The sequence below is a fragment of the Melanaphis sacchari genome, unplaced genomic scaffold (assembly GCF_002803265.2).
Source record: "Melanaphis sacchari strain LSU unplaced genomic scaffold, SCAv2.0 Contig182_pilon_pilon, whole genome shotgun sequence".
Taxonomy (NCBI): Eukaryota; Metazoa; Arthropoda; class Insecta; order Hemiptera; family Aphididae; genus Melanaphis; species Melanaphis sacchari.
The window spans coordinates 860,196-886,896 of NW_020270870.1; the positions used below are offsets into that span (position 1 = coordinate 860,196).

A 26,701-nucleotide genomic window follows, 5' to 3' on the forward strand; every position below is an offset into this window, starting at 1 on the left:
TTGCGGACTCGTCCCTATAATAGTAAATGATTATATAATAAGTGTCCCACATATTGTTTTTTCGTCGCGCCTCTAAAGGCCTGGCACTATAGTTTAAATGTTTAAATAATAAATTAACGTGATACCATAAATCGGCATTGTGACACATTTATAAAGATAAGTCATCGAATATCGGTGTACTGTATCAACTAGTAACTACCTTTAACCTTTAGTAAATTAGTAAATAATATACAGATCACAAAATACACGAAAAAAAAAAGAGTTTTAAGTAGTAAACATATTTCGCCTAATTATATGATCACATAAAATCGTATTTAAATCGATCAAACAGTTTTTCAATACCTAACCAGTAACCTCATTATTTTATAATTTTGTTATGAGTACTGTGAATTAAATATATGATTGAGTTTAAAAATTAAAAATATTCTTCATTTTTTATAAATTATTGATTTATATTAAATGATCTATATAATATGTTTAATATTTACTCAGTACTTATAGTGCTTGCTATCTATAAAATAATATTTGTGTTTAGAGGACTAATAGTTTTCTTATCAATGGTTTATGAAATGTTCATAATAGTTATTATTATTAATACATTAAAATAATCCATAATGTAAAAGCGTGAAGTCGAAATATGATCATACGAATGTCATCTTCTGAAAACATCAACTCAGTTATTAAATTATTATAAAATTTATAATATATATTTATATGCAAATAAGTATGTACCTAATAAAAATGATAATATTTTACGAAATAACTGTAGTCATAAGATTATCATTAAATAGATGTAAGCTTATTGAATTTATCAATTATTTTAATGGAAGAAGGCAAAGAACGCAAGAAAACCTAATTAGAAAAAACCCCTTTAACATGTTTGATTTAAAAATTATTAAGATTACAAAATTAATAAAATTGAATATTTATTAATCAATTTTCAACTTAAATATTAAAAACCATTATTTTTTCAAAAACTTTGATAATTGCAATATATTTATTTATATTTTCTGAGGTTTTCTAAGTAGCTTATATTATTTTCTATTATTCCTTTGGAAAATTTAATGTGCAATAAACTTTAAAGTTAAAATATAGATTATTACGTTAAGATTCTAAAATGTATTAAGAATTAATTTAATATTTCATTTTTTCTTGCTGCATACAATTTTTTTGAATCAAGAATGTAATGAGTTTAATCGAATAGACATGGCTATTTGGACGTAAAAAAAGTAATAATAATATTCAAAAATCAATAAAACAAAAAAATTAAACAAGCGGGTACTGCTATTTAGTACATCAAGAATTGAGTAGGTTATTATAGGTGTATTATAAGTGTACTATATTTGAATTTAATGATACATAATGTTAAACAAAAACCGATTTTGAGTGGAAACGGTTTGTCAGTCTTTATCACCAAATATTTTCGTATGTTTTTTTTATATATAATTATTTTCAAAAATATTTTAATTACCAAATTATTATAATAATATATATATTTATATCATATTATATCTGTAACTTATATAACTCAACCTACTGAGTTGATATAATATTTTTCCGAAAATATTGCATTAATTATATTAATAGAATTTAAGAGTAATTATTATATTAACTTTTATAAATAAAAATTTAATAACTTCTTAGAATTTTTGATTTTGACCTTTTTAAAATATAATTTTATAATTGTAAAAGTATTCTGTATTATTGAATTTATAATATTTAATTTTATAACACTTTCATAATATGTTACTAGTCAACATATATATTAGACATATCTAATTTGTTATAATTTAGTCAACTTTTATATATTTATTTATACTTTTATCTTTCTTTATTTTATATTTATACCTATTTTATACTATGTTACCTATGTTAAACTGTGAATTTAATGTAATATTTATTTAAGCCATACGAAATAATAATAATAATTATAATAATAATAACACTTTCATAACTAAATTAACCATTCTAATAAATATGTAAGTTTTGATAAATAAATGAAGAATCTTACATTCAATTTTCATACTTTTTAAATCAAAAAGGTCAAAAACAAAAATGTTATCATATAGGTAGTATTGTTGATAAATAATAAAAAATTAGTACATTTTAAATGTTTATAAATAGTTAAAAAAAAGGCAAATTATTTAGAAAATTTTTATTATTTATAGAAAATCTTATTATAAATATTTTGTTGAAAATGTCAAATCTGTGAATATTTATTTTTGAATTACAACGAAAAAAAAAAAAAAACAAAATCGATTTGAGATGTTATGATGACTTTGTTATATAAAAACATGTAAATACAGTATATTAATCTTTATGTATATTTTTTTACAGCACCCTGGCTCAAAGTAACTAAAATAACATTAAACGATGTTTGAAAATATTTATTAAGGAAATTTCTTTTTTCAGGTGCAGTTAATTAGTATTAAAACTATTACGGAAACTTCATATAAGACTTTTTCAGCTTCTTTCGACTTACCTAACCTTATTAGTGACTTTTAATTACGTATGATAAACAGTGATAATAATTGGTTTTAACTATAGGAACATTATTAAGTAACCACAGTTAAATATTTTATTAAACTTATAATATGGACTATGATTATTGGCTTTTGTTAGTTGTGCGCAATGATCTGAATAATAAATAAAATCTCGTCTTATTTCTAAATTAAATATTAAAGTCCAAAGTTGTATAATTCATAAAGTTTTATGATTTCCAATAATAATTGAAAATTTTCATAAGACTGTAATTATCAAATTAATTAAATTAAACTATTTATTTGTTATTTTAATTAAAAAAAAAAAAAAAAAATTATAAAAATTATTGTTCATTATTTTTTCATTTAAATTTAATCAAGACATTTTTATTAAAGTATAATGATAAGTTCGATATATTTTGCATTATTAAATTAAAATTAAATAATTTATGTAAACATTATTGTGTCCCATAACTTTGATGAGTGTATTTAAACGTATATCAACTCTTGTTGAACAATTATTTATAAAAAGTATTACTCCACGAGAACGTCATTTTTTTTTTTTCATTGAAAGTTTTTTGATTGTGCTGATTATTATTTAATATAATTTTAATTAAATAATTAATGTATACAAGTTCAAATGTTATGAAATTTATTCATATAAAAATGTAGGAAGGGTACTAAATAGTATACCTAATTTATCTAAATTTAAAAACCAAAATTTTTTAATTTTATTTTTTATACATACTAAAAAAAAATTAGTAGTGCTGTTTCGCAGTAAAGTGGCAAAGAGAGTATGATTTAATGTAGTTCATGAAATGAGTAGTTTTACTATGTAGATGTGACATGCGTACTGAATTGTTTGGATTTATATTTCACTTATTGCATTTTAAGAAAGGTTATTTGATGATTTTATATATAAACATATATAAAATAGAATATTTTTTCCTTTTTACAAGGTATTAACACGGTGTTTTGCTTTTATACGATAGGCTAAAAATGAGACAAGAGAGGAATAGGTATGATATTTTTATTGATTATTGTTTGAGGTGGGAAAATATGAACTTGATACTGAATTTTGAATAAAATAGGTTGATTTGAAGATTGCTTTCTTTATATAATTTAAATCAAAATCTAGTAACTATTTATTTATAAAAAATAATTTATTTTTTTATTTTTATTTCATATAAACAATAAATTCTAAGCATTCACCTATAACATGACTTTAGAAATAATATTCATACATTACGTGACTAATATTCATACATTACGTGACTATTACAGATTATTTTAATTTTTCAGTTTCATTTAAAATTATTACCAGTAAATAAAAAAAAGTTTAATGATGTATTAATTCTCCAGAGGCTACTAAAGAATATTGAGTTTTATTTATTTTTACCTATATAATCACATAGTTATCGCGATTAAATATCACAAACTTTCTATTTAAATATTTATTACCAATATGCTAGTCAACTGCCGACCTTCCGGAAAATAAATTGGTACCTAATTTTATTGTTTTTTTTTTTTTTTTTTTTTTTTTAAACATAATAATGAATATACATAAAAATATAACAAAACTGTTTGTTAGTCTGGTGAATATGATGAGTAAATACACATCTGTACCTTTAAAAACTACCTAATTATTATAATTTTAAAATATTAAAAATGACTGAACATAGTTGGTTTCATGATTATTGTGCGAAAACAACTTCACATTGTATGCAGTATTTTGTGATGAAGAACAGATCACCTGTAGAAAAGTAAGTTTGATTATTGCCATGAGATTTCTAATCAGAATAATTATTTATGGTGTATGAATTATAGGGAAGTGGCAAGAGGAGTGTGAGTTATCTTTATTTTTATTATGTTTTATATTCTATTGGTAATAGTATGGTATGCAAATAATATTAATAACTGGTTATTTACATTTTATATTTTCAAAAAAGTAGGAAGTTTATCAATATTTTCTCGAAAAAATTCTTTTTTTTTTTTAGATTTTAATGCGTTACTTTTTTATAATGTTTCCAACTCGAGCACTGTAATAATTAACTTATCATCATTAAAGGCATTTATTTTTAAACAGTATATGAACATCAAAAGTTCATATTGATTTTAGTTTACTTGCATACAATATTGTTCAATAATTGTATAAAAATATCTTACGATTTTTTTTTCTCGATACGAATTCAAAATTTATCAAATATTGCTTATGTTTATTTTTTTGTTTCAGAACAAAATCTCCAAAAAATAATTCAAAAACTTAAATAAACTGAAAATTTCCTTAAGTAACATAGACTGTATTATGTTTAAAAATATTTTAAAAATTGTGGAAAACCTATACATGAATGCTTTATATTTTTAACAATTTCGTTGAACTCTAGTAGAGAATTAAATTAATAGTATATAAAATATATACGTGTATAATTATATTAATTGTAAAAGAATAACAGCCAAATATAAAAACCTTTTGATAAATAAATGAACTGTTATTTCATTACTTCAGCTGTATTAATAATATTATGAATTATTTTAGATTGTTTTGGATTCTTACGTTTCTTTGTATGATATCCATTACGTTTGGAACTCTGAAAGTTTTGATTTACATTTGGATCGACAGTCCAACTATAATATCTATTGAAAACACAGAATCAGCTATTCAAGATATTCCTTTTCCATCAATTAATATCTGTCCATCAAATCAACTACGAAAATGGATTTGGGAGAAACACATGGACACGAACAGCTCCTATTGGTAATTTCATTTTTAACTAAATACCTTACTATTTATAATGTGTGTGATTTCAATACAGTACCATAGACTGCAGCGTAAAAATAAAATTCTTTACATTTTTTAACGGATAAATTAATTTAAATGTTTTCAATATTAAATTATTAAATAGTATGACATTTTAGTGATTAATATAATATACCTATAAAGTATAATAATAGCGTGTTTAGTTGCCAATAATATTTATTTCTTATTAATATTTTTAATTTTTGATTTAATTTCAATATTATTGTTACTGCACAAATTTACTTACCATAAACTGCAAACCAAAAAAAAATATTCATTAGTCATTACTCATTAGTATCTGATTTTAGTACAGGAGTTCCTAAAAATGTACAGTGGAATAAATTATATTCGCTTATAATTTATTTGTGAATAAAACCAGATTAATTTTAAAATTAAACTGGAGTAACATATTTACACGTTCTCTAAACACGAAAGAATCGTAAAAACACGATTGTGTAAATATAGTCAGTTAAATTATTGTAGATATGCATCGTGCTTATTCATACCGATTATGTGCACATATATTTTTGATTGAAGTAATCCGATCTAACTTTTATTATCTCCGATCATAGTAATTGTTATTAGTTATTTTTTTAACAAAATAATTATAACTCTATCGATTCTTATTTTAGTTATATATTTTACATAGGGAATATCTTCAACAATATCGATCTTTAACGTGTCCCATGGATGTTTATAATTATGATACTACACAAAAGTTTTCAAGAGAATACTTTGATAAAAATTCAATCGTGAAGTTGATTAACGTGAGTAGTTTCTATTTTGTACATTTTTTTTCTACTTTTAAATTGATTCTTGTTTGTTTAAATGAAACTAAACAATGAGATGGACAATTTATACCACTTAAATTAAAGTAAGAGATAAAATAAAAAATAAAATTTTTTATTTTAATTTAGAGTTGTGCGATTAGCTGTTCAGAAGTATTTCAATCGGATGCTAAATGGGAAAATCTAACTGTTCCAAATTTTTGCAGGTTTATTCAACCAAAAATGAGCGTATTTGGATTATGTTTTTCAACTAATATGTTACCATCATTTCAAATATTTAAAAATGAATACAATCAAAGGTTATATATTATTAATAATAATTTATTATAAATAAAACGTTTTTGATTTAAAAAAAAAGCTGAAAATATTGCTTTACTTTATACTCTTTATAGAATATAAACATTTTTAGATTAATCTCATCATGAGTATATCATAATATTACAAGAAAACTAATAAGTTTGGAGATAAAAGAAATGTATCATCCTTATGACCTATTATTATTTTAATAACTAAATATATAGTACTTATATATTAGGTGTGTCTATGTATTGGACTTTCTCCCTCAGAAAAAAATAAATAAATAAAAGTCATATGTGCTTTTATACCAGTGAGTATCCTTAATATTGATGATTCAAGCAAAAGGTTAGAAATTTAACGTCAATGTAAGATAAATACATTCATTATTCTAATCAAAATCTAAAGTACCAATATAATTATGAACCAAAAATGTATTTAAATGTTGATCAGTTCTATGATGTACATTTGATCGACCACCAACGTATAGACGTATAGTTAATAATTATGTTTGTATTACTTTTCAATCGTGTTTTTTTTTTTTTTTTTTTTTTTTAATTTAAGTCTTTCTAAGTGATATAATTATAGTAATGTAATATTTTGTTATTTCAGATACTTGAATTTCTTTTCAAAAAACAATTCGTTTATCGGTACTGAGAGATCAAATTGGAATTTTGATGATGGATACCCAAGCAATTCAGAAAATGATAACCTTGTTAATATAAATCCTGCTAGAACGAGTGGTGTTAGTTATTATCATCGTCTTAGATTGATGATCAACACACTAGATCACGAATTTCTAAGTTGTTCATCTGAAAGTTTTTTTTTTGTGCGTAAAAATAATAACTGTTATGTGTGTAGAACTATACAATTTAAATTTTAAAAATAAATAGAAAATATTTTATGTTTTAAAATCATAATGGAATTTTATTAACAATAAATAACGCTTTCAAATTTAATAACCTTATTTGTTTCAAATTATATAAGTAGAGAGCGACGAATCTATTGAATTTAAAATTAATTATTTTTATACATTGTTTAATAATCATTTAGTTGAAATTTTGATACAATTCGTCAACAACACGAAAATTTGCAAATTATTTTATTTTTAGAAGTTTATAAAAAATGTCTTTTTACATTAAAAATTTGAAAAATTAATAATAAAACCCTTTTAAGTCTTCCTAATTATATAAAAAAAAATGTTCAACGGAAAGTCACTTTTTTTTTATGATCGTTTGAAGTTGAAATTTTTACAACATATTCAACCCTTGTAATAACTATTTCTCTTCTAATGATTTTTGATATTTATTTTAATTTAAAAAAACCGGAGATACTTGAAACTTTCACTAAATGTTTTTTTTTTTTTTTTATTGAACTAAAAAAACATCAACAGCAAAGGTTATTAGTTGTTTTTTTTGTGTTTAATACATATAGCGTGGTATCTATTGCTAAAATTATACGATTAATACGTTGTTACTTATATGTAATTAGTATTAATTACTACTTGAATTAATATTATAGAATGTTTAAATTTTATTGTATAGGTCGGTCTTTCTTAGGAAAGCTAACATACTTTAAATGTTTTCAGTGCCTGGTGGTCCTAATGGTTCGTTCATGTTGAGTGGAATATTGAATTTTCTGAGTTCGTCGGAGTATTGGTAACATTCTATTATTATGTGTTTTATTGTTAGAGTAACCCCACATACTGTGGATTGATTGGCTACTCCTTTGGTTATTAGGAATTTGTGATTCAGTCTTGTGTGGTCTATTCGGAGGCGATTGATTATGATTTTTTCTCTTCTGCTAAGATTCGGGTCTTGTCAATTTAGAGTTGTGTTTTTAAATTCTCTGAGTTTAGTCCGTTGTTTCAACCAGTGCATTTGCCATTTTATTTGAAATTTGTTTTTAATCTGAGTTTTGATATCTACATAATATATTACGATATCTAAAAGCTATATGATTATTTGGTTATGCCGCTTATTTTACTGCTTGATCCGCTATTTCGTTCCTTTTTATATTTGTATGGCCCGGTACCAAATGAAAGTGATATTTATTCCCCAAAGTTTTAATTCATTGGTTTTTTTTTCTGTATGATCTTAGCGATTTGATGTTTTTTCTAAACTTCTCAATTTGTTCAATGAGTCAGTGAGTATCAGGTTGTTTGTTAACTTTGTTTATATCATCAAATTTTAAGGTTTAATTTTCAAAATATTTTTACTTTTTTTGAGTTATTTGTTAGGTTTTAAATTTTATTTTTTATAAAATATCGATAAATATTTTTTTGCTTGGTCAAAAAATTAAAAATTAAATCCAATATTTGACATACGTTTTTTCTTAAAGATATGTAAAAATATTTAAAATGCATAGGAACAATTTTTATGTAAGCATTCAAAGTTTAAATTTCGATAATAAGTCGTAAAAATCATGAAAATTTTATTAATTGTTTTATAGTTGAAAATTTATAAGATGTGTAATTTTTAATGGTAAAATTTAAAAAATGAAATACAAATTTGCTCATAAGTAGTTTATATTGAAACTATTAAACTTAAAAATATATAACCAACATTTTTTTTTATTAACTTTGAAGTTCGAAGTTACATATTTAAACGATTATTTATTATTGTTAACTTATAAAAGGTGATTTTTAACGCTGTCAAGTCAACTAAATTGATTTATTGACAGCTAATTAATAACTTTTAAAATAATAAAATATGTTCACTATTATAATTATTGCTTGATAGATACGAAAATTATTAAATAAATATTAACAATTTAAAAACATCTATTGGTTTTATTTAGATTACATTATCTAACCCAGCTGAGTACTTTTCGCTCGATCCTCGATCATTTATCGCACCGGACACATACACTAGAATACAAATCACTCCGTTCGTGAAAAAAATGAACCTGGCTTTAAAGTGGCGTTCTCCGGAAGTCAGGAAATGCTATTTGCACAACGAGAGAAAATTATCTATTTTTCAACAGTATACACAAATGAATTGTAACTACGAATGTATTTTCAATGAAACTTTTACCATTTGCGGCTGTGTTTCGATCGAAATGGCTTGTAAGTACATTAATTTATATTAAACTTTTCCTATAATTTATAATAAAATATGAATATTTTTATATTCAATCAGTTTTAGCGCCAACCGGTGTTAACATTTGTGGTCTAGCGAAAAAAGACTGTATGATAAATGTTATACGTAAGTATAAATTTATGTCTAATAATAAAAACAATTAAACCAATTTACTAAGAATTTAGCTACGGTTATTTGAATGATAAAAAGATTCTTATGTCGCTAATTTCGTTGTAATATACTTTGCCTACATTGGCTATAAACAAACTATAGGTATCTTGAGGTATGAAGTACTTTAAATTTTTTAAAGAATGTCCTATTTAAAGAAATAACTATTAGTGATTACGATTGTGTACTTGGCACTTGTAGTTACATACGCGTTTCCACAAATGTACAAGTAATAACTACTAGCCATAGTGTCTATTTACACTAAATAGTACACGTAATAAAATCAATAAAATGATTAAATAACTGTTGATAACATTTCCACCGACAACTGTGATCGATTATTATTCAAACTATAAAAATATATTAGATTATCCATTGAGAACAATACACATGGTACGAGCGAACGATTAAATTCGTTTGAATCGACCGCTTAGTTTGAAAATCAAATTGTTTTGTTTTTCATGTCCATTGATTAGTTTTGTTTTTTATATAATATTATTGTTTATTACTTATTTGCCAACCATTCGTGTTAACGTATTTATTTTATTTACTATAATTTTATTATTTTACTTGTATTTTTTATAATAGATGTATTTAAAATATATCAATGTCAGATAGTTTTTGCGCCGGAATAATTCTTACAGTTAATGTATTAGCACTTAGCAGTGGACTACTCCGACTTGCGTTAATTTCGGGATGGGTGACCTTTACTTATAATATAATTTTATAATAATAATGAACGCTAACTATTGACGCGCTCAGCGCATAATACATATAATATTAATATTCGTTTAGACAATATAATGATACAAAAGAAAATTTAAATAAATGTGTGGGCGCCCAACTAATATAATAATAACTAATTAACGTGCATAAATAAATACGTGCGAATACAAAAGAAGAACAAAACGATCAATGGATCGAATACGTAAATACTAAATAATAATAATACAACAAAATTATATAATATATATATATATCTATATAAATGATAATAATAATAATAATAATAATAATAATAATAATATCACCCGGTAAGATAAGAGCTCGGTGCTGCCAGCTAAACTGTCCGACTGAGTATTTAGTGGTAGGCGGACGATGGCGGGCTTCACAGCTGGGAATTCCCGCGGTGAAAGTTTGAACGGCTATCCGTGACGACGACGGATCCCAACACGATGGTAGTTGTCCACAGGACCGATTCGGATTATCGTAAGCTGGAACTGACACTCGCGACAATGAAAGATCCGCAACGCGATGGCACTGAACGCGGCACACGAAGTCGGGCAGTAAAGCACGGGGCCGTAAATGTACGTATGGGCACACACGTGACGATACGGAAACAAAAGTCGCTCACAAAAGAATGAACTCGACAAACGAATAATATAACGGCCCCGGCACTCGAACGCACACGTAGGTGGTCAACAAAAGGATGAAAAGGACGAAATGGCACGAACGAAAATAGTTTGGCTAACGCATGTATTTTACGAACACCGGCCTGATCGGCGGACGCAGACGAACAGGGCAACGGACGATGGTGATCGGGTGGTGACAATGCGTGTCCGCCAAAGTCGCAAAGTCCCACTCCACCGACGATATCGATAGGGACAGCGTTCGGCGATAGTGTCATCTTATCTGTCTTTTTTATTGCCCGGACTCGTATTCGGCGTGGATAATATGCGGTTGAAACAGATAGATTGTGCAAATTAATGTACCACGATTTTGTCCTTGTTATCGTGCTTGTTGAATTATTATTATTATTATTATTATCATCACGACGATAGTGATTGTAGTATCATTTATCATAATATTGATTGTTTTGTAAACACGTGGTCGTCGTTGATAATATTATAACATTTTTCACGTGTTTGTAATATTATATTCTTTATATACGGTTTTTAATACGACTCAGATATTTACATTTTGTATGGTCACCTCTTCTTTAGGCAGTTCTCAACAATCATTGGTATTTATTCTTTCGGTGGTGTAGTCAAGTGGCTGATTTAAAACCGAAAAGCTCAACATATTGGTTGTTTTGTAAACACGTGGTCGTCCTCGCCCCCCCCCCCCCCCCCCCCCCCCCACCCCAATTGGCATAAGTTAGGTTTTATTATTTTTTATTATTAATTTTTATAATTTTATCTTTTATATTGTTTCTTCATTATTTATGTTATTTGTTGCTCCGATTTCGTCATTATTCGAGGTAGTGGCAATGTGGTCGACATTTTCGATAGAATTAATAGCTTTTTCAAGATCTTCTTCAGTTTTTAATTTACATATTATACTATTTGGTAGTAGTCATGGTGAGCATTTTATTCCGTGATGTAACGCACGATTTTTCATAAATTGAACAAATTTTATTCCTTCACTCCATTTGTTGGTATTGTTATCCTGCAACCAAGTAGCAAGAATATTTTTGATGTCTTGGTTAGCTCGTTCCACTGAACCTTGACTCTGCGAGTGAGGTTTACCATGGACTATTTTAAGTTCTGGCCACATTTTACAAATTTCGGTTACAATTTGATTCGCCATCTTTGACCCTACCATTATCACTCTGTAAAATTGCAGGAGCGCCGAAAGTTGTAAAAATGTCCAACAATATGCAAGCCATCTCTTCGGCACGTTTGTGTTTTAACGGATAGAGCAATATATATTTTGTTAGATGATCCTGATAAACTAATATGAACTTATAATCGCCATCTGATTGTGCTTGCATGTCAATCAAGTCAATTTGACAGCGATAATTCATTTCAGAAGATATAATTGGTTTTACAACCAACCCTTTTTTAACTGTACTTCACTTCTTTTTACACGATTCGCAATTATTTAAGTATAACATTATTACATCTCTAGTTATATTTTTGTACTTTTTATTAATCTCGTGTTCCATTATATTTCTACCTCCATGTCCAATTGACAAATGAACTTCATGTATAATATCATATAACTGAACATTATGCACATAATATTTTATTTCATTACCTTTAAATACATTTAAAATTTAATTAATTAAAAAAAAAATGTAATATTCTTAAATAAATAACTATATAAACGAGTATAATTAAATTAGTATATAATATCATTGATTAGGTATACATTATATAAATATTTAATAATATAATAATATAATAATTTAATATATAATCAATGATAATATATTATAAAAACAATAAAGGTATCTATAATAAAACTGCAGTAATATATTGTTTTTATAATATTTACTACTTTTATAGATAAATTGTTTTTTTTTTTTTTAAATATATATATTTTTTATTATTACCTGCAGTTACTGGAACAATTAATTTGTTAATTTCAGATATTTTTATTATATAATATTTCTTCAAGAATTTATAATCATTTGGCTTCAATTTTTGGGAACTTTTCTTTATATTAATTATATGTTCAATCAATTCGTCGTATTTTAATTTGGTTAAATACACATTATTCACATTTTTTTTATTTAACACAATATTCAATTTCGCATTAAATTTTTCCATTTTAAATAAAATGTAGAAAATAAGTAAATGTTTGTTTAAGCACTGCACAATATAAACTGAGTGACAGTATACTACAACTAAAGTAAAACTGTACGTACCAAAATTATATGAGATAAGATATTTATCGGTTTCGTTATCGGGATATATAGTGCATTCACAAAATTTCATTAGTGTTTAACCAAAGGATAGACGTATCATATAACTATTTATACTTTATAAGAAAAAAAAATAATATTAATATATTATATTATGTAATATTAATAATTTGTAATAAAAACATAATATATTATGCAGATTATTTTGTATAAATACTTTACAATTTACATTGCCCAATATACCTCGGACATTGTGTACATTGCCCAAATTTTCCACTTTGCCCGTAACATATACATATATGTGTATATATGACTCGGAACGCGAGACGATGTAAAACGTTCTAAGTTACAGGTAAAATTGTACCAAACAAAAACCCGAACTTGGTAAAAGACGAGTTTAAAGCGATCGTTTACTTAGACGATTTATAATGTAACAAAAAAGACGAACAGAGTCTGAGGTGACAACGTGACGACACAGCTTGTTGACTTAAAAGTGTCGCACAGAGAAGTGCCCGTCTGTCATGCCGGTGGCTTCGACATCACCAAAAAATATTATTCGATGTAGTGGCCATTGACCCTATATTAAGTGAAGTAGGGTAATATCTTATACGTAATCATTACGGCTTTTGTATCTCCGTATAGATAGCTGATTCTGACGGTCGTTGACTTACTAATCAGAGATTAATATCGGGAATCGAACCCAAAATAATATATTGTAAGGGTCATTGACCTCAGAGAAGAGGAGTCGCGATTAGGGCCCTAAAATCCATTTCGATTTCATCGCACCCGATAACTTGCGCGAACAATAGTGAAACAGGATTTAAAAACTGAAAAAAGTTCATTAAAAAGTATTCAAACATGAAAAAGTAATTTCCATTTAAATGCTATTTAGAATTGGAATGTGATAGATTTGGTAAAAATACACTCGATCATATGCTTAAATTACAAATTGAATCAGAATTACAATGTTAACGATTTGTTCTCAACAAAGTTGTAGCTGTTACTAAGTTTTTGTTATTAAAAGTATTCGCATTTAGAGAAGAAAATGAACTTTTTGACTCTAATAATTACAATGGTAACTTTTTAGGCTTATTAGAACTTCTTGCTAAGTTTGATCCATTTATTATTATAAACATATGGAATCACTAGAAAATAAAGTACATAGACATTATGCCTTGTATTTGTTATCTATTATTTGTGACAAATTAATTTTTAATATGAGTAATGCAGTAATTAAAAGAATTATTGATGAATAAAAATTATTCAAATATTATTCGATAATCATTGATGCTACACCGGCCGTCAGGACATATCCAAAATATGTTTAATAATAAAATTAATACTGATTTTTCGGTATATTCTTCTAGAATCTAGATAGTACGCCTAATGAACGTTTTCTTAAAGTTTTGCTGTCTTTTGGCCATAAAAATGTAGATTTACAGCTAGCTATAATCAATGAATTTAAACAATTCGGGATAAATATTGAGGATTGTAGGCCCTCTACAATCCTCAATATTGTATAATATTGGCGATTGTATAATAATGCTGAAAATATATCTGGCGTATATTCAGAAATGCAAGCTAGGATTCGTCATATGATTTTCTATATAGCGTTATATACTTATATGCATATTAAAAAATATCTTAATAAATTTGATTAAATAGAGCAAAGTGATGAAACACAATACTCCAATGAATTATCTAAAAAAAAAAATACATTTTTTTTTTTAGTGAAGAAAATACTGAAGAAATTCTTCAGTGATCATAATGATCATATACAGAGAAAACACTAACATTTTTTGTTATTATTGGTACAATAATTTCTAATTGAACTAAAAGAAAAATTGCTTACGATAAAATTTATAATCAATTTGATTTTTTACTTAATCTTGGAAATTTAAAAGCGGTTGATATTGAAAGCAGATCACTTTCAAAATATTTACAGCGATTATATTATATAAAAAGATTTTATTTAAGAAGCATTGCAATTGAGTATTAAATACAATTCTATTTTCTTTCAAACAGATGAATCAAACCAAACTAAATTAAATACACACAATTTATTAATAATTCCGAGAAACAAAAAGTTGGATAGTTTATTTCCCAATATTGAAATCACATTGCGATTATTTTATATTCAGTCAATACTTAGCTATACTGACAAAAAATATTTACGGCTTTATGAAGAGTCAAAAACTATTTGCAATCTATTTTTCAAGAGAAAAATTAAATCTAAAAGCTATTTTTAGTATTGAAAACTTTTTGATTAAATCTATTTCATGGGATGATTTGTATTGATCAATTCGCTAAAAAATAGAAGTCAAAGAAAACATTTTTATAGAAATATTATAATTAACAAAAATAAAATAATGTACTTACGTAATTTGCCAAATATTTTATGTAACAATTTTTTGTAATTAATGCAACTTCAATTTTAATCGCGTTTACAAAATTGTTATTTTTATAAATTAGTTTACATTTTTATTGTAACATTGATATTGTTCATTAGTTTATATAATTCCATGAAAAATATTGTTAACATATTATTTCATTATTTTTCGTATGACTTTTAATTAAATGTATGGTACCTAATTAAAATACTGACTAAATGAGGTATTGATCAGACGTAAGTTTGATAATTTTTAGAAGGTAGGGAGCTCTACATTAATCTACTTACCTTCCATTAGAAAATAAAATGAATAAATACCAAATTATAGTAAAAATTTTATGTTTATAAAAAAAGTTTTGAATCTTAGGAAGGTTTTAAGTTTAAATATATTTATATTCCAGTATGCAAAATGTTTTAGTCTGGCCCTGACTATTAATTGAACGTTCTACTTTAGGAATATTAAACTAAAACGAATTGCATTCATATTTTATGATAACGAAAAAAAAATAGTAAAAAAGTAATACCGTAGTCGTTCTAAATCTAAACTATTAATTTAACGATCTATAGATAGAACAATTTGTACCTAATATAATTATGAATACATTAAGTATACGATACTTAGCTTAGATTGCTATTGTAAATATTAATAAACGATATAGGTATTTGATATTAAAAATAATACTAAATCGTTTATAATATGTGATTTATAGATTAAATAACTGATATTTTGTAATTATTTTAAGAAATAAAATTTAATATGAATATTATTTATATGCAGAAGCAACTTATCTGCCGGAAATGCAAATAATATGTAAATGTTTGCCAACATGTTCTGTGGTTGAATATGAAATAACGTATGCATCTCACTACGATAATTGGACTTACATGAAAACAACAAATATAGTAAAGAATAAGTATGTATCAAACCATTGTTTATATTTTAAATAATCATAGATCTTAATAAGTACCTTAGTATAAACTATAATATATATATTAGTAGGGATGAGAAGTTATAGTAGCTAAAATAGACAAAATATGCAAGGAAAAAAATATATTAGTATAATCTATTCTGTGGTTTAAAGTCTATGCACATATTACATACATTTACATATATATATACCTTATACATACACATTATTGTTTGATAACAGTATTGTGACAAAAATTCAAAATCCTAAATAAGTTATTAAGTTAGTTAATATTTCTATCGTGTGCTTGTACAAAATATACAATGTATAATATGTTTTAATTAATTTTTTTGTTATAAAAATATGATAATTATAAAATTGATATATTATAATTTATAATACATTCAAATAATAAATAAAACACATGGCGTAGTCGTAAACAGATAATATGTGTTAAAAAAATAAATAACTACTTACAGAGTTCAACAAGGCAGCACCATTAAAAATTAGTTATTTGCCTTAAAATGTTATGTTTTGTAAGCAATAAATTGAAATTTACATGACGGAAACGGAGATCAATGAAAAATCAAAAAATATTCAAGTAGCCGATTTTTAAATTTGATGGACATAAATGAATTAAAAGTTCATAATACTTTGGTGTCCAAAAAAGAAGCTGGCACTGAAGTCTCAACAATTCTTAAACGAATGGAAAAATGTGTTCACCTAGAACAAATGAAATAATGTCACAGTCATTAAAATAAAATGAAAATAACTTTGATTTTTACTTCATAAGACTTAAAGAACTTATCAAACAATGTAACTATGGTTCACTAGAAAGTAAAAAGTGAGTTATTGAAGACTTGAATTCATAGTTGTGATACACTAGAGTAGTGGTTTTCAACCTGGGAGTCGCCAAAAATAATAGATGAAAAAATGATATTTCCATTTTATTTAAAAATAAAATAAAGTTAATTTTTTATTTTGTTTTTATATAGAATTATAGATTATAGAACATGCTGAGGAGCGTATAATCTTAAATTCTTATTTCTTATCGATAGCAGATATGGATTATTAAATTGTTCGTGACTCGTATCGTATACATAGATATATTTGAACAATTTCAGTCGCAAATATTTATAATAATCAGTTCGTACCTATATGTCATTCGTAGTACATGTATCTCACGCGATATAAATTACGTTACTATACTGTTTTAAAATGGAAACATTTTTAATTAAACGCGCAAGTACAAGTGCAAAAGTGCAAGTGAAAATAAAAAAACGTAAACTGTCGGAAACAACAACGGACCAGCATATCAACGAGGAATCTAGCGGCTAGAGGTTACTACGGGAAAATAATATGACCTCGGACAAAGTAGTGATGTTTTGTTAATCAGTCAAGGCAGCTGAAAAGAATTATTAGAAGCTAGAGAATAAAACAGACTACAGAGGTGCTTCAAATAGTTAAACAGTAACCAGCGTTTAAAAAACAGAAGAAAACTACTGATAAATAATTATAAAATCTTTCTCGTAAAGTTCCATTTTCATTAGATTACAGTTGGAACAAATTTTGAAAGAGCTAACTAATGAAAAAATTATAGAGGTAGTGACTAAGTCGTTGGAATGGGTCAATAACATTGTTATAGTAGAAAAACCAAATAAAACATTTATAATTTGTTTACATCCAATTAATCTTAATAAATATATAGTTCGTGAATATTTTCTTACTCTCACCTTAGAAGAAATAACACCAAGGTCAATAAATAAAAGTATTTTTGTGTGTTTTACTTGAATAATGGTATCACCAAATTATGTTACAAAAAGAATCTAATAATTATTGTACTCATACTTTCAGTAGTATTTTTGGATATTATAGGTTCTTGAGAGCACATTTGGTTTGTCTTCAATACCAGGAATCTTTTAAAAATTAACTCATGAATATTTTATTGATATAGAAAATTTAATAGTTTATTTAAATGATTTACGTACTCTGTGCAACTAACATCAATGAATAAATAGATAAAACAGTGATAAATGTAAACATAAAAATCAGTAACTAGCATTTTCATTCAGATTTTTAATGTCTACAGAGATAAATTAAGAGCTAATAGAAAAAGAACTATTTTTCATTAATATTTACACTTTCAAAATTTCATAATTATATGTATTAATAGGAATAAAATAATAATGAATAATGATCATTTGCTATTAGTGCCTTTTTTGAAGTAACTAATAGATAAGATAAAAAAAATAATCGCCTAAGAACTTTAAAATTAAATCATTACCATATAGTATATAGCTACTGTTTGCGTTAATGGGTCTTACTAGGGCGTAAGTTAGCTACAAGGTTCTCCGGACCGTCGTGAGGGGAAATTTAAATGAAAATAAGTAGAATAAGTGTCATACAATATTATACATATTATACATCTAAGTGATACAGTACATGCGAATATATCGCGGGAGCACCGCTCTGCTAGACAATTCCCGTTATAGATAATTGACTGAAGCGGAATTGCCGGGCTCAGCTGCCAAAATGAAGTCCGGAGCAGGAACAGACCACGTGGATGGCTGAGGACGCGCAAGCCACAAGCGCGAATACCAGAGCGGGTCGCCACTTACGTATCATGAGCTTGATACAGCATACAAATATAACTTACAAACCAATCTGAACTGATTTTATACTCGAACGGTGCAACACAACAAGACAAGCAGACTAAACCACATACGACAAAGACCAGGGGCATGTCGAGCACGCAAAAGATAACTTGTAACGGCAATACGGCATAAACGGCAAAAGATGGCCGAACACGGCGGCGTCCGCGTCGTTTACCCGACCAGGGCGACACGAACGAAACAGTGTCGCCAATCTATCGGGTGACTAAGCACGGCTACGGATCAAAGTCCAAAACCAGAGACAGATTGTTCAGATTTGTTTAAAAACCAAGTCAAATAACAAATGTGGTACACAGTTTAAATAGCACAAAGCTATTAATATCTGTTAAAAAGTTAAAATTATATCAAATTAAATCCCCGAATGATGAAATGTTATCTTTATAACTGAAATACAGTAAAACTTGTCTTATCCCAGATCCTTGATAAAACGGAACCGGACTAACGTCAAACGAAAAGATATTTTTTAGGTTCCGTAAATCATATGCACCTTTAACAAACGGAAAAAACATATCATGAAATGAACAAAAATATTTTTGATGTCCACATTTATTTTGCTATTAAACAGTTAAGATCAGCGATTAATACGTATCGATAGATAACTACATTTTATCTTGAATCTATATCATCAGTGCTTATTATTGTCACACCATAGTCATAGACCATAGTTTTCCTGTCGTTTGGTCTCGTCTTTAATTGTTGTCATAACGATATCATGGGCAAAAATACAAGTTGAAAAAAGAATTATTAAACAAAAAACAAGACAATAAACTGTACACGAATTTTCAAATTGTTTAATGTATTTTAACTTACTTACTTTATTTTATTATATAACTATTTAATTAATACCTACCAAATATGTTCTTCAAATTTTAAAATTGTTTTTGAAATTGAAATTTATTATTATTTTAAAATATCTAATTAATATTATATAGTATGTAATTATTTACTAAAGATTAAAATTTATTTTAGCCTGTGTATTTATTAATTTTCAATATTTTTATTTTTATTATTAAATTATACATATTAACGGACGTCGCACCCGCATATGTTCAGTGCTGTCTACGTCTTACACACGTATGACATAATAGATTTTTGTTCACCAGTTTCAATAGTTTACTTTTAATTTTGCGATAGAACACGGGTAATGTTATTGCCTAAAAGTTTTATAATAGGTCAATTCATTTTAATATCAAAACTAAAAGCACACTATTAAAACTGACGAACGAAAATGTACCATGTCGTCCGCGTGTAAGACGAAGACAACACATACGGGTACAACGTCCTCTTAAGTTTATAGTTAAATTTGTTGTATGATATCTTACGTGTTATGTTTCAATACTTCTAAATGTGAAATAGAAGATGTTCGATAACAGTATTATGAGATTAAAATTGGTAATATTAATAGTATTGTGACCATAGACATATTATTATATAAATGTTTATATATTATGTCTATGGTTGTGACATAATCTCAAAATACTCAAAGTTATTTACTCGTCATCTCTAGCATTTGCATCTAACAATCTATAAGTAATATAACATGTATTTACTATAAAAATGTTAGTATTGATTATTAAATTGTGCTATGTTATACTGCATAATAATAGGTACGACAAATAATTTGTTTTTAGTTCTCGAGGTGCTACGATTGAATTCGTTTTCAAAAAAACCCTATTTTACAGCATATATATCAACATCATTTGTAGACTTAGACTCTCTAATAAGTAAGTTAAAAAGAAAACAAACAACCTTTAACTTGTTTTTAATAATTTGTGTACATTTTGAAAGTGGTAAATCTAGCTTCATAGAAAAAATAAGTCGGATCTCAGTGAAAGTACGCGAAATTAATCTTGATTATTTAATTTTTATTTATCTTTTATAATAAACATTGATTTTTTTTTTTTTAAATTAATAATCTATACAGTTTATATAATAATTGTTAAATATTCCTATTATTTATACAATTTATATAATAATTATAAATATACCAATTATTTATTCAATTTTTAATAACAATTAGACATCAATAAAAGACAATATATATATATATATTTGTTTTTTCCTGGAACTTGATTTACCTATACATTTTTTTTTCTGAGATCAATATATCTATTGCTTATTGCTTTTTTTTCTGGAATCCATTTAACTGAATTAGAGTTTCCCAGGTTCCAATTTCCTATTTCATTTGAATGACGTTCACCAAAATGAATGACTGATGTTTTAAATGTAAAAAAATGATAAATCATTACAAGAAAGTAGAAACAAACAAAGATTATGTGTAGTTCAGAATCCATTGAAGTATTGTTTATGTTCTACAATATTTGATGTTGAAAATATTTTATACATTTTCACGTTTACCTACGTTAAACTCTACATCTGAGATCATATCAATTGATCGACGACGGTATAGACCAATGATAACATTATTCTCCAGTAATTATATTATTATTTATGATCTCATTGGTTGTTAGTATTATGCTTATTGACCAATTCATGTATTATATTTCCTAGTTCTCTCACTTCTCAGTTATCGACGAGTATAGGTATTTCTCACTATGATCGAAATAGTTAATTAACATAATTGTTTACATTGTAAATTGTCATATGTACTTATTATAAATCAAACTACTAATATTATGGTCATAATGGGTTTTAATAGATATTTTATCATTATTTTATTATTATTACTAGCACCGGTGAAACTCGTTGTAAGTGAATACCCTAGGTCGGTGAAACTCGCTGTAAGTGAATACCCTAGGTCGGTGAAACTCGCTGTATGTGAATACCTTAGGTCGGTAAAACTCGCTGTATGTGAATACCCTAGGTAGCTGAAAATCGTTTGAAGTGAATTTCCTAGGTCGGAGACAGGACTTATGAATACCGCAGTTAGAAAAGTCTAGTAGGCGAAACCAGTGATAACGACGTTTGAGACGTTGGTACCTCTGATTTGGTGTTTTTACACTTTGGCGGTGTCATTTTAAACGCGTAAATAATAATTTTATAATATAATAAAAGTCCAATTCGAACGTTTAGTGGTCGGTCATTTCATTAAATTCACAGGTGTAATACACCTTGTCCCGTAGCTTGCCCTGTGCTTTTGTGCATGGAAAATAAATAAATACATTCCGAAAAATTAATTAAGTGTCTAGTTATCAGTCATCGTCCAGTGAATATCGATTCCTGACAGGGCAATCCGCCCGCGGCGGATTGTCATACCTTCTGACGTCGAAGGCGTTGTGCTGTTTAGTACGCAAAAAAGTTTAAGTCGAATCGAGCGCTCGATTTCTCAAGCGATCACTAATGAAAATCCAGTTAAACGCGTTTAAACCTCCCAGGTAGGCGATCCGACTGCGTCGAATCGCGGACGATGTAGGCGTAAAGGAGAGATGTTAAACGTATCATGGAAATGCATGTCAAACGTTAGGGAGTTGAAGATCAAAAAACTATATAAATTTAATCATTTTTTTGATAACAGAAATTACAATTAATTAACATAAAATTTAAAAATTAAAAAAAAAAAATGCAAAAAATCCGAATATTTGGTCAGTTATCGTACAGCCCGGATTTCGCCGGAACGTGTATCGAACCTGCCTACCTAACGTCGGAGAACTTCGTCCCGTAGCTCGTTACGAAAACGGCAATCGAGTGTCTGGGTATCAGTCATCGTCCAGTGAATACCGATTACTGACAGGGCAATCCGCCCGCGGCGGATTGTCATACCTCCTGACGTCGAAGGCGTTGTGCTGTTCAGTACACAAAAAAGTTTAAGTGGAATCGAGCGCTCGATTTTAATCTAGAGGCTAAACATATAAAATAGTGAATTCACCGTCAAAACCGAGTGAAACAACTGTATCGTCATCAATAGAATGTTCTCAGGCTATAATATAATTTGCATATCACATAATATGTACATTTGAATTGTGCAGACTGTTAGCAATAACTATAATTGGTTATTACTAATTATTTTTAATTAAGTATGTTATGTATGACACCATGTCAAAACATTGTTTAGGGTAGTAGGTAAATAAACATATTCAATTTATAACGGTTGAAACTTTATTTAACAAAACATGAAAACGTGAGACATAATGGTGTTGTTTCCAAAGCAATGAGCACAAGGAAAAAGAATAAATCATAGTATATCTAAGATATCTAAAACATGATTGCGCGTGGCTTATCAATAGTATATACTGTAACTCGTAATCCGACGTCAGGGACGTCGTATATATTACAATACTCATCCCTAAGTTTATTAGTACATAATAATTAATTACATAAGATAATGGACATAGTACATTGAATAAGATATCACAATAAAAAAAAACAATAGTATATCATAACTTAAATATCCACAATTTTGAAAATATAGATATACAATATAAATAAACGGTGTACATATAAACATTAATATGAATTATATAAAATATGAAATACAAAATTAATAATATAAACATAATGATCATAATATGATAGTAACAATTGAGTAAACATGACTATATATTCTCTCTCTTTTTTTTTTTTTTTTACAAAATAATGTGCTAATGTGTAGGTTTATTATTCACTGCAACCAAATTCACAGTCAACACACATAATCTTTAAATTTGTTTGGTTTGACAATTTTTCTTATAGGTCTGTTACCTTGATTTTTAATACATTCAACTATCTCAGGACCTTTTGTTATTTCTTGCATAAGTGTTGTCTCATTATTATTCTCAATACTAGTTTCAAATGGCACTGTCTTGTTTCCTTCGCTCTCTATTGGTACTTTGATGTTACTCTCTTTTTCACTATAGTTGTTATTGTTGTCATAATCGTTAATTTTTTTGCTTAGTCCTACCTCCTTAAAGAAAGAGCCTACTTTTATGATTTGGTCAACATGTCTTTTGAAATAGCTGTTGTTAAATTTATCCTTACAGATATATATAGACTTTCCTAGCTGTTCATCAATCATACATGCTTTCCAACTCTTTTTATTAGGTTTGCTGTAATCTCTAATATACACATCTTCTCCTACCTTAAAAGTTTTATTGGTTATGTTTCCTTTATAATTTCTGATCTCTCTATTAGTTGCTTTGTCACTATTTTTGTCACTATTCCTTATTCTATCAAATCTAGTTCTAACATCTCTCTTAAACATTAATTTAGATGGAGTATAACCAGTTGTACTGTGCTCGCTATTCCTGTAGAAAAATAAATATTTCTGTATTGCTGAGTGAACTGACATTTTACTTTCTTTCATAATTTTACTGAAACTTAACTTGAAGTTTTTGACGGCATTCTCTGCTGCACCGTTACTAGCAGGGTGAAACGGAGGGGAGGTCAAGTGTTTAATACCATTAGTTTTACAAAACTGGCTGAACTCATTAGATGTGAAGGGGGTACCATTATCAGAAACTATAGTATCAGGGAGACCAAACCTAGCACAAGTTTCTTTAAGTTTTTCTAATGTATTAAATGTATCAGCGTTGGCTACTTCGAATACTTCTGGCCACTTGCTGTAAGAATCAATTATGATTAAGAACATTTTATTATTAATAGGCCCTAAATAATCCATATGAATGCGCTCAAAGACATGTAGTGTTTTTGGCCATTTAGTTAAAATACATTTTTGTGGTTCAGGTCTACTTTCTAAGCATAGAGTGCAACTTTTGGCTGTACGTTCAATGTCAGAATCTATAGATGTCCACCAAAAGTATGAACGAGCCATAGATTTCATTTTAACGATGCCAAGGTGAGAACTATGTAATTCTTTTAAAAGTAACTCCTTTAGACTATAAGGTATAATTATTCTGTAACCCCACACTAATATATTATCTTCTATCACTAATTCATCTTTTCTATTGTAAAATGGTTTTAATTCATTAGGTATATCTTTAGGCCAACTACTATTTAAATAACACATTACTTTTTGTAAAACTTTATCTTTAGCTGTTTCAGCTTTAATCTGTAAAAAACTAACAGGTAAATATCCTTCTACCCAGTTTAAAACATCAGTGTTATCCCCTACCTTAGTTAGTTGTTCATCACTCTCTAGACATGGTAAGCGAGATAGACTGTCTGCTATGGTATTTGTTGAGCCTTTAATGTACTCAATATGATAATTAAATCCAGAAAGGAAAAATGCCCATCTTTGTAATCGTCCTGATGCCATTTTAAGGTGGATTATTTTCTCCAAGTAATGTAGTATCAAGTTTTGTGATCAGATCTAATAATAATTCTACCTTTGAAATATTGATAAATTTAGTTATTCCCAAATAATTATAACGCCCTTGGCAAATAACAGAATAGTTCTTCTCCTTTTTAGTCAAAGTGCGTGATGCGTAACTAATGGGTCCTTCAAGATAAGGTCTGGGAATTTATGAGAAATGACGGCTCCTACACCAAATTGAATGCGTCGCATGATAAATTATGGTAAGTAGGATTGAAGTGTGTTGGTGATCAGATTTTAATAACTTTACATAACAAAAGTTTTGGTGTGATATCCCAAATAAATATCTCTTTTTAAATGAATTATGAAGTGAGCTAATATAGTTGATAAATTTTAATAGACTTAATTAATCCCATTCCCAAAAGACTTTAGTTCAGGTAACGTTTTGAGGTGGAATATTTGAACCTGTTTTTCCATGTTTTAACATCTTTATCGATTACATGTCCTAAATCCTCTTCGGTTTGAAGAACGACACTTGTTTGTAGTTGAAATCCTTCTTTACAGCATTAAAACTTCCCTTAAATTTTCTAAGTGTTCATTATCATTCTACCTGTTACAGTCGATCATCAATAGATTAGCTGTAAAGGGACAATCTTTGAATACTTTTCTACTCTCTTTGAAAATGGCTGTTGCTGGTTTGACACCATGGGTAATCTCGCTGCATACTCGCGTATTGCTCCATGCTAATAACACTTGTTTGTGAATCTACCTTTAATTGATTATGCCATTTTAAATCTAACTTGAAAACTTTCACCACATGTGCTTGCAAATAACTCTCCAATTTTGGGAAGGATAATGCTTATATCTTTAATGCTATTTATTGATAGTGGTCTTATAAATCTGTACTGGCCTCAACTCGTGGGTTTCAACACAGGGACAAGAGGTGTTCCCATTGGCAATTTCACTTTTAATTACCAGCCTTTTTCTAACGTCAAATTCCTTTTCAACGTAATTTTATAAACGAGGTATAGCACGATGCTTACAAAAATAGGATTTACATCACTGTTTAGTTCTAAATGGTTCAAATTTTATACTCCTAGTCTATTGTCAATATCATTAAATTCGTTAACAGTTGATTAACTTTCATTTAACACTTTCTACACTGTTAATGTTTTAATTTTGTATAAAAATATTAAATAGTTTCATAGTCTCTACCAAATAAAGATAATAGTAAAGTAGAACTTTTAACTACTATGTTTATACTGACACTTTTGTCTTTATTTAATCTTGCAGTAATTCACCAATAGGTTTAAGTACCATCAAGAAATTTAGTTTGGTATCAGCTTGTTTAATTTTATATCTGGCCACTTTTCTTTGGCTGCTTTCAT

At 27.2% G+C, this 26,701-nt stretch overlaps 2 protein-coding genes across 2 annotated transcripts; one reads left to right on the top strand and one right to left on the bottom strand.

Moving 5' to 3' along the window:
- Positions 1 to 4,148: 4,148 nt before the first annotated feature.
- On the top strand, positions 4,149 to 22,283 carry LOC112592620 (pickpocket protein 19-like). Its single transcript, XM_025336736.1, has 12 exons — positions 4,149 to 4,243; positions 4,308 to 4,325; positions 5,017 to 5,235; positions 5,927 to 6,044; positions 6,195 to 6,364; positions 6,972 to 7,188; positions 9,159 to 9,426; positions 9,500 to 9,565; positions 16,364 to 16,499; positions 20,797 to 20,889; positions 20,954 to 21,003; positions 22,249 to 22,283. The coding sequence occupies exons 1-12, from the start codon at positions 4,149 to 4,151 to the stop codon at positions 22,281 to 22,283; spliced, it is 1,485 nt and encodes a 494-aa protein (XP_025192521.1).
- A 1,391-nt stretch (positions 22,284 to 23,674) lies between these two features.
- Positions 23,675 to 25,335, bottom strand: LOC112592609 (uncharacterized protein K02A2.6-like). The gene has a single exon (XM_025336726.1). It carries the CDS (start codon positions 25,314 to 25,316, stop codon positions 23,745 to 23,747), a length of 1,572 nt encoding a protein of 523 aa, XP_025192511.1. The 5' UTR covers positions 25,317 to 25,335; the 3' UTR covers positions 23,675 to 23,744.
- Between the last annotated feature and the right edge of the window lie 1,366 nt (positions 25,336 to 26,701).

Excerpts from the sequence above, each read along its gene's own strand:
- LOC112592609 (XM_025336726.1), bottom strand. The coding sequence starts at position 25,316 with ATGGCATCAGGACGATTACAAAGATGGGCATTTTTCCTTTCTGGATTT.
- LOC112592620 (XM_025336736.1), top strand. The coding sequence starts at position 4,149 with ATGACTGAACATAGTTGGTTTCATGATTATTGTGCGAAAACAACTTCA. Across the intron at positions 6,365-6,971 it reads AAAAATGAATACAATCAAAG|ATACTTGAATTTCTTTTCAA; the intron begins GTTATATATTAT and ends TTGTTATTTCAG. Across the intron at positions 9,427-9,499 it reads TGTTTCGATCGAAATGGCTT|TTTTAGCGCCAACCGGTGTT; the intron begins GTAAGTACATTA and ends ATATTCAATCAG.